The sequence below is a fragment of the Ceratina calcarata genome, unplaced genomic scaffold (assembly GCF_001652005.2).
Source record: "Ceratina calcarata isolate Rehan_Ccalc_2016 unplaced genomic scaffold, ASM165200v1 scaffold72.2, whole genome shotgun sequence".
Classification (NCBI taxonomy): Eukaryota; Metazoa; Arthropoda; class Insecta; order Hymenoptera; family Apidae; genus Ceratina; species Ceratina calcarata.
In genome coordinates, this window is record NW_017178472.1 from 2,070,153 (window position 1) to 2,080,140 (window position 9,988).

At 42.8% G+C, this 9,988-nt stretch overlaps 1 protein-coding gene across 1 annotated transcript; it reads right to left on the reverse strand.

Moving 5' to 3' along the window:
• Window positions 1-234: 234 nt before the first annotated feature.
• Window positions 235-6,845, reverse strand: Kr (krueppel). Its single transcript, XM_018033479.2, has 3 exons — window positions 6,314-6,845; window positions 2,456-3,119; window positions 235-2,247 (listed from the first exon to the last, which is right to left on the reverse strand). The coding sequence occupies exons 1-3, from the start codon at window positions 6,351-6,353 to the stop codon at window positions 1,455-1,457; spliced, it is 1,497 nt and encodes a 498-aa protein (XP_017888968.1). The 5' UTR covers window positions 6,354-6,845; the 3' UTR covers window positions 235-1,454.
• Window positions 6,846-9,988: the final 3,143 nt, after the last annotated feature.

A 9,988-nucleotide genomic window follows, 5' to 3' on the forward strand; every position in this document is an offset into this window, starting at 1 on the left:
TAAAACTAGGATTGTGTGATTTTTTGGACAAGACTTCTATTTTGGTGTTTGTAACTGAACTTAGATTCTTTGACACTTACCTGTTTTATTTGAATGAAGTAATTTCATTCGAATGGCACACAGAACAGGTAAACAATTGATAGTGTCGGAAAGCGTGTTTCGAGTTCAATCTTGTGTATATACATGTATTCCAACAAGACTTATTCGCACTTAATAAAGATAACAATTGCTACAGATTGTGTATATAATTTTCATAAATAAAAAACTAAGGAAAGTAGAAATCAAAGTAGAAAGCTCACCAAATTGGTGATGAAAAGAGAAGGAAGTATACGAAAAGAAGAGAACAAACAGAAAAATGTTGTATCGACAGTCTGACGAACGGCGTAAGCGAGAGAGCGACAGAGGATCGACGAACCGATGTCACTCCTCCCCGCTACTTTTACTGTCAGAGGAACTTGTATACCAATACATTCATCCCGTAGCTACTAGACTTTATTTTTCGATTCCCGTTGAGTTCATTCACGCATTCTCCAATACATACACCCATGTAAACACCAAAAAAAAAAACCATCCATATACCAGCGAGCTACCACTCTCGCTGGGCTCTCAGGCGTCCTTTTTCGTTATCCGTACCTATCTAGAGTAATTAATACCTATCTAAACTAATCATCACGGTTCTCACTCAACGAAACTCGTGGAACTATAGCGACTACCTAAATACACAATATTTTCTTTTGTTCATCTTCCATTTTTTTGGAACTATTTACACGAAAACGCCAATTCACCCGTCAGAGGAACTTCGGATCGAGCCTCTTTCCATGGTAATATATATATATATGAGGACCGCCAGAGAGAAATCATTTTTATCTTAACAGAGCTAGAATAGTAGATTTCTTTCTGGTCTCTCATATATCCATATATATTATGATATTAAGTCTAGTACATATTATTTAATATATGTATCTCAGATTGTTCAGGCTTCTTCATATTCACGAATTATATTATATGTAAATATGTATGTGCATATATACATATAATATTAATTTTTTTCGACAACAAAGATCAAGTCCCTGAATATTTCTTTTTTGTTCTTTCACTACTGTTGCTTTTTGTTAAATTTCACGTTTCACACGTAAATCAGCTTTCGGCCTCGTCTAGCAGCGTATTTTCTACCATAATTAATAATCATCTATAATAATATAATATATATTTATAAAAAGCATCTTAACAATAGTGACTGTGAACCGATGCACGGAGGATTCAATGTGAGAATTCAATACGAGTCGCGGAATGCCAACAAATTCCTCCTACCCGCACGACGCTCCCTATTCTTTTCGCTTCTAATTCTCTACAATTTTTCCGAATTCAAGTTTTGAAGGAAAAAATTTTATGTCATCTGGTATCCTGGTGGTCGACTTTTATGTAGCTGTATCTACGTACCCGTGGAGACTCCACTAGGATGCATGGCCGACAGCTGGGTTCCCAAGGGACGGGAATGGATGCGTGTACTTGCGGTGGTTTTGAAGAAACACGCTATTTGGACTGCAGGCCTCGTCAAGATCTTCATCGTCGTCCTCGTGGACGGTATCACTGCTCGGACTGCGACTCAACGGCGAGCCACTGCTGCTGTTCGACTGCGGCCTATGCATGCCGGTGGACATCGACAGGTCTTCAGGTTCAGTTTGCTCAGGCTCCATACTCATCGGGATACCGGACAGGTTCAATGGAATCGACAGGGATGCGCTGACCACAGGACTCAGCAACTGACTGACGTGAGCTGCTCTCATCCCAATCGCGGTGGTGTTCGTCTTTTGTTTGCCGATCAACGTAGTCGTCTCGGAGTCATCGATCTCTACATCGACGTCGATGTCGATGTCCTCGTCGAGATCGTCGCTCGCCAACGACGGCGAAGTAACCTGGGAACGGGGTGTCTGGCCGGAAGCGTTAACACTGCTGCCACACTTGTGATGCATCAGATGGTGCCTCCGCCTGAATCGCATTTGACAGTGCTCACACTCGAACGGTTTCTCACCCTTGTGGATCAGCAGGTGAGCCTTCAGCTGATTCGAGTCGCTGAACTTCGCGGCGCAGAGCTCGCACGCGTACGGCCGTTCGCCGGTGTGTACCCGCAAATGCCGACGGAGATTTGCAACTTGCACGAATTGACGGTCGCAGTGGCTACAGTGATATGGTTTTTCCCCCGTGTGCAGTCGCATGTGAGTTTTTAAATGATGATCCCGAGTAAATCTAGAACAAATTTTGCATTCAATGCACGGTATATTAAATTGTCTATTACTTTTTTACATGTGATAGATTTTAAAAAGTATTATTTATTTAAATGAATCTGAATTCTGTTTATTTCTCCATTTTCGCAATTTCGTCGTAGCGCAGTTCATTGACAAATTTCAAATGATAGAATACGATCATACTAAGACAGAAAAGTTTCTGAACCCACCTTTTATGGCATTCCGGACACTCGAACGGCTTCTCCCCCGTGTGCGTACGTTCGTGGTTCTGCAACACGTGCTTGTACCCGAACGATCTGGAGCATACTGTACAGATGAACACTTTGTCCTTGCTGTCCTTGCCCGCCTCGGGACTAACCGACGAGGGAGGACTCAGAGGCGCAGATCCCTCGAGCGATGTTTGTATGCTCTCGGCTTTGATCTTCTGCGTTTTCCTCTTGTTCGTTTGTCCCCTCCTCGTGATTCGTTCACCGTTGCTGCTGACCATGTTATTGTTATTGTTATTATTGTTGTTGTTTGTGTTACTCGCTCTCCGAGACGAAGACTTCGTGCTCAGTACGGGTGACACGGGTCCGGGTGAGTGATGAATCGGTGACGGGGGCGACGATGCTGTCTGTGGAGCCCAGCTATTGAACATCGTCTGATGGTGTCTATAAAACGATGGACTGGCCGCCAAGGTAGCGTGTAACGAGACGGGAAGTCTCGCAGCCATCAGTGCAGCCGTTCTGCTCGCCGCAATTAACTGCTGTGGTGTGAGCATAGACAAACCCGGCGTGCCCGGGTACATCACTTGCGACGTGTTGTTATTCAGTGGCGGCGACAGCGGTTGTTTCTCGGATTCCTGTTTCATGTCTAATTGCCCGCTTATGAGTCCTACAACATAAAAATATGATTCTAAATTTATATCTCGATGATTGATGTAGAATTTAGATATGTAGGAACATGATTCTTAATGATGATAATCTTAAGACAAAGGAAAATGAATTTACTAATGCAATACGAATCATTTATATTTCATCCTTTATTGTATTATACGATAGAATAGACAATAGATTTTTCAAACAGTTTCTTTTACTGGATGCAATTGTTTATCTGATGAGCTTAGAATTTCAATACGAATAATCGAAGATATTTCAGTTGCACGATTCAACATTTGAAGTTATACATTTCGTTGGGAATTTCGTTGAATAGACTAAAGCGCATAAATTCGGTCTAACGAACGGTCTGGCGTCCCACAACAAGTCGTGTCGCGTGGCAACGAGAGACGCGCGTACTCGCAAAAAGGACGAGCTGTTGGTTACGTGTGCGGGCTGCGGAATCGTACACGACGGCGATTTCTTTTCTCCCGCGCGCCTCTTTCCCTCCTCGTTCGACCTCCCACACACGTTGCTCGCACGTGAGCGCGAACCTCGGTCCTCCTCCATTCACTCACACTCCCGTACGACGCGCGAGCTCATTCACAAGCCTCGACTTCCCACCCACGTCATCGCGGTGTACCCGCCTCTCGTCGACTCGAGGCCAACGACTCGACGAAAGTGTAAGCAAGCAGACACCGAGGACCACGCGGTCCTTCGCAAAATCCGAGATTCCTGATTACCATACAGTTTGCTTGGGGAAATACAATTTGAAAAGCGTTATATGGATGGAATGAGGAAAATGGATAGAGAAAATGCATATGTATACATTATAGTCAACTAATATTGCATAGCATAATATGTGAAATTAACGAAGGTAATTATTTAAAGAATCCTAATTTCAAAGAATTACCAGAATTCCTTTTTATTCTTGAGTTTAATTTGGAAGATTGATTTCCTGGAGGGTACCAATTTTCCCGAAGGTTCAATTGGCTCGTACTTTTTGTTCGTTCCATTTTTGGACGGAGAAGAAAATGTTACTGGAGAACAATTTTAACTCTCACGAAAAAGAGCAACCCTCGTATTAGGGTTACACCTTCCGATGATTGCTTATCCGCGTGATCGACGAGGCTCGCCGAGGTAATTGAATTAATAAGAGGCTCGCTTACGAAATTACTCGACTAAAGGCGGACTGATTACTAGACCGATTCCACGATACACTTAAGGACCAAGACTAGTTCCTAAACGTGTCACTCGCTATTTTTATTCGATGGAAATAGTTAGAATAATTGCAATTGAAGAGAAATGGCTTTTATCTATCTCTCCTTACCAAAAGTAAAATCAAATATTCATGACGTATTTAACGTTTATTCAGTGAATTTCAAGTTTTTAAGAGGAAATATTCATCACATTACACAACTGTTATGAATATTANGGGTTACACCTTCCGATGATTGCTTATCCGCGTGATCGACGAGGCTCGCCGAGGTAATTGAATTAATAAGAGGCTCGCTTACGAAATTACTCGACTAAAGGCGGACTGATTACTAGACCGATTCCACGATACACTTAAGGACCAAGACTAGTTCCTAAACGTGTCACTCGCTATTTTTATTCGATGGAAATAGTTAGAATAATTGCAATTGAAGAGAAATGGCTTTTATCTATCTCTCCTTACCAAAAGTAAAATCAAATATTCATGACGTATTTAACGTTTATTCAGTGAATTTCAAGTTTTTAAGAGGAAATATTCATCATATTACACAACTGTTATGAATATTACTTCTAATTAAAATACAAAAGAACAACTTTTAACTAAATTGTCGAACTATGAACTTCCTATTTCTGTTATCTCTCTTGAATTATACTTATTGTTACAATTCTATGTGTAAGAAGTAACCGAGGTTTAATTTAAGAAAACAATGAATCAAGCAGCCATGTTCGGTGCCGCCACTTGCTAATTAATGGACCGTTCCAAAAGAGGGGCCGTAATGAGACCCGTTGAATCAATAAGGGTGCGTAAGATCTATTCTCCTTTTCTTCTCTACCCTAAAACTCCCTTAACGCGGCTTAAGATTCTTGCAGCCTATGAATCGTCGTTTCCCAGCAACACGGTCTGAAGTACCGCCCCCGCTCGCATCCCTTCTCTAATTGGTCCCAACCCCAATATTCCGTTTCGTACCTGAGTCTTTTCCCCTTAAGGTCAGAATAAAAATTTTTTCGCCGCGAAACTCTAATCCGATAACGAATGGGTTTTAAGTAAAAGACAAAGAAATCAATGAAAAATGTACGAAATTGTATTCTTACAGTGATATTACAAAATATCATATCGGAAAGGAATTGGTATTATAATTCCATGTACATTCTAGTTCAACTATGCTTTAGAATCATAATATTATACCGAGTACATAAATTACCAGCAATTCATCTTGAAGGCAAGTTCAATCAGGCAAATCTGAAATCTGGAATTTATACAACTTTCCTACAGAAGCTACAAAAATAGTTGTACTTAATATTCTGTATTAACATCTAAACACAACATGAGACGATTGCTGAATGCATAGATGTAGTGGAATTAAAATTGGATTGCTTGTACTTAATTCAGAAATACTTGGAGTTAAGCGATTAAACGAACTGTAGATGGATACGTACATATACGTAGGATTTGTTTATATCTGCTAAACGCATTCGCGTAGTTCGCGGCCGACGACGTCACCGCGTTTCGCGCTTTCAGAACGCTGCAATCGTACGGCTATTTTTGGTCGACGACGATTGCGATCGCGGAACCCGTGCTCGTTTTTCACGAACCTGACTCTTCTATCTCTCTCTCGTTCTAACCATTTTGTAGCTCATCGAGTGAAATTTCGCGTCTTCCTGGCTTATCACGATGTTTACAATGTGTCACAACGCGAGCGTGTCGCTGTGAGGCACTTTTAGAACATTGGCTTCGGTCCAGTGCTAACGTGTCCCCTAAACTGCGAAAATCTATCCGCGTTCCGTTTCCCGTCCGAATGTTCGATAAATAAAGGATGTTTGGTTAAACGGATATGAAGCGAAGTTGAGATTGAGGCAAGTGGGATCAGCTTGCCCACGCTTGAAACAAATACAAAACGAGAGTGAACGTTGCGAACTTCAAACTACCATTTACTCGATGGAAATTCGATTGATGATCGCAACGGTTCCGATCCGAAAAGAGAAGAAACAAGATCGTACCTCCGTTGATTTGGGCCTCTTGAAGATAAGACAGTGCCATTCTACGATCCGTGATGCGTGTTTTCACTATGACACTCCATCCACTTCTGTGCACAATGCGATCACTTCCGAGGAAAGCAGGAAACCAATGATTAGATTTACGGGTTTAAGCGTGTATGTTTTAAACAGACAGCGGCACTGCACTAAGAGGGTGGTCGATACACGTTCCCAGTGTAAACTCTTCTCCGCGAACTCGATTCTAATGGTAAGAACCACGTATCGGACACGGCCTTCTACTTTCGCGCGATGAAACGCCTCCGTTCTTCCGTGCGTGTTCTTCTCCGTCGACGACTCGAGTCACACTGACCCGCGTGTACTGCGGAACCGGGCAACCGAACGTCAAATGAACAGGGAAGGGGAAAAAAAGGAGAGGAAAAACGAAAATCTGAGGAAAACAAGGTACGTGAAAAACTTGTTACTACTCTACTATAAACAACAAACGTCGTCGTCCGACCACGAGCAACGAAAACAAGTAACGACGACGTTACTCTGGGCTGACCTAACCCAATACTAACTAACAATCGAGTCGCGCTGCTCGCTGTAGTCAAACATCCCCCACCTATCCTGCTCTCGCTCCCCACTACTCAAACTTCATCCCTACTCGCGACGAGCTTCTTTACCCTCTCGAATCGCGACCCTAGATGCGCGAGTCGCAGAAACGTGCCGTGTGCCGCTACCGCTGCGTCGGGGGATGAAGCAGACGTTGGACGAAGATAGACAGACTGGAAGAATCGAGCGAAAAATGGGGGAGAGAGAGGGACAGAGTGAGAGAGGGGGAAGGTGAAAGGAACTCTTAGGCGCACAGGGTGAACCTGCGACCGTGATCTTTAAGGGTGGGGAGCGTAGAGGAGACCGTATAGTTCTGTGTCGCGTCACGGGACGAGAACGGGCACGGAAGGCGGGTAATCTGTGAAACCTGCGTGCGAAGAGACACGGGGTGGACGGTAGGCGACCTAGATAAGGGTGGAAGGCTGAAGGAAAGGATATTTCCGCGGCTGTAAACCGAACAAACGAACTCGCTGTGTCGCGTCCTCGTTCACCCTTTCAGATCGCGCGAAACAAGAACGATAAAAACACGCCGAGTGGGTGTAAAAGGGGATTGTTACGAAAACCGATCCTTTTTTCGCGCGACAGTCATTCTCTTAATGTATACTCCTTTTCTCTTTGTTGTCGCGAACAGGAGATGGTCGTGAAAAGAGATTTGCGAGAGAGAAAACTGTCTTGCTTATCTTCGGAGAAATGTATTTATTAAGCGTGTACTATCGTCTGCTTCCGAGGAGCTAACGTTCAATGTTTTTTTAGTTATTTTTTAATTCGTACAGGCACTAGTTTCGGTATCGATTAATCACCATATGTTGTCATTGTATGCGACAGCGCATCTCTCAATTGTAACTCGGCATACGAGTGTATTCCGAATACCACGAGAAAAAGAGTAAAATAGAAAAGGGAACAACAATTTTCCCGAAACCGAGTTAGGCAAATTAAATTTACAAACATGGTTCCTATCCATCAGTTAGTATCGACGAAAAAAGTCGAAAAAAATATCTCCTGTCGTCGGACGGTCGGTCGAAAAAAGCTCTCGTTATTCGGTCTCGGAAGCAAAAAAAACGCGTTCACGGTTCCTCGACGCGCTTTCCACGTTACGTGTCTCTTTCAAACAATCGGAATGAAACGCAGTGCGGCTGCAACAACGCAATTTACGCAGGCTGCACCGACGCCGCGGTGGCGATATCGAAGGACCGTTTTGTCGGTCGCGACTTTCGCGATAACTCGCGAGGAGTACAATACTAGAAAGGGCATGAAGCTTCCACTGTTTTTTCCAGGACAGGAAAAAAGAGAACTATGTCGAAATACACCCCTCCTAACCTCGTAACCCCCGGGGTTGCTTTTTTCTCTCGTGTTCGCCTCTCGGGGGTGAAGAGACACACTCGTGCGTGCACGCGTTTCGGCTCGCGCTTTCCTTCTCTCACCTGCCCGCGTCCGGGCGTGCGCAGCGCGTGCCCGTAGCCAAAAACTTACCGTCGCTCGTCGCACACGCTCGTGCGCGATAAAAAACCTGAAGAATGCCCCCCTTCGCCGTGCCGGTACGGGCGTACTATATGCGTGTCACGTGTGAACGTGTTGGTGTATATACGGCTACACACATGCTGGCGAGAGTAGGCTCTTCATTCTGTTCCGTCTCTCCTTCGGATGACAGGGACGGAGATCCGAGATAGTTGGGGATGGAAAAGGAGATGGAAGAGCGGCGCGATTCGATCAAAAGTCGATGAATTAGGGCAGTGATGTGTTCACTCTTTTTATCTTTTCCAATGAATTCTATTATAAACTTTATCATCGATCTAGGTCATAGCAAATATACGTATTCCTAATTGCGTTCAGTAAATTTGGTTCCGTGAAACAATACTTCTGCTATGCTTCTACGTCATTCGCCTACACAACATATTTTTTTGCTTGTCTCTTAACTGTTTTGTAGAACCAATTAATGAAGTCAAATGACATATTAATTCTTTATCAATTCCTCGTTGACAGAATGACGAAGAGTCGGGATGATCTAAAAAGATTGAGTACGTCTCGACAGTACTATAGGGCTGACAAAATATTGTGGAAAAAACGCACAGGTATACATAGGGTCGGCTTTTATATAAATCGCGAGGAAAACTATGGGCTCGATATAAGAAAGGAATGCTCTATACAATACATTCGAGTGCATTGCTCCTGTTACGTACACTTAAATCTGTCAATAATTTCCTACATCACTACTGAACACTTTTCTTATTAGGTTCCACGTTTATACAGTATTACAAAACAGAAATATACAGAATGAAACACGTTTAACGTATTGTCTATAACATATAATTTCTCAATCTGTCTTGTATTAAATACGAGCAAAACACAAGAGGTATTCAATTCGAGCTTCGAATTGATGAATAATTAAAAATACTTGGAATTTTTTATTACATATTTTATACAATATCCTCCATATTATAGAACGCGCAGAGACAGCAGAGGCTGCAAGTAAATGGAGAAAAGATCTCTTGGACAGCTACACAAGTTTAGACAATGATTTGGTCATTATGAAAAGCTGTTTACAGGGACAGGTTATTGGTAATTATTACGATAGTTAACCCTTGGTCGTTCAATGTGAAACCAAGATGTTTCTACCTGCTGTTTAACAACTGTGCGGTCGTTGAGGTTGGTCCAACCCTTTGAAACGCGTTGAGCAAACAATGCAGTTTAGAACACGATATTTTGCTACTTTTATTTTTAACTTCGTAGGCACACGAGTCTTCACACGCTAGACTTAAGCATATTTTATCTATTTTTTGTATAAGTTAACAAATGGCTCGCGTTTTTTATTTGATTCTGTTATTTTACGAAGAAAGAATTCGTCGCCGGGTTACCGCATCGAGGCGCACAATTGTGGGCACAAAAATGATTTTGGGTCGTGCCTTAAAAATTCTGCTTGAAAATAGTCCGGCGACTGACCAATATATCAATGGCAGTAAAACAACCCTACAGTAAATGTTACTGTTCTTAGGACGTGGCACAAACTGTTTCGGAACGTTTTACACTGACCCTGATCTTGTCCGAGGTTTTGGGGGAGCACATTATGTTGGTGAAGCCGAGGAAAAGTCA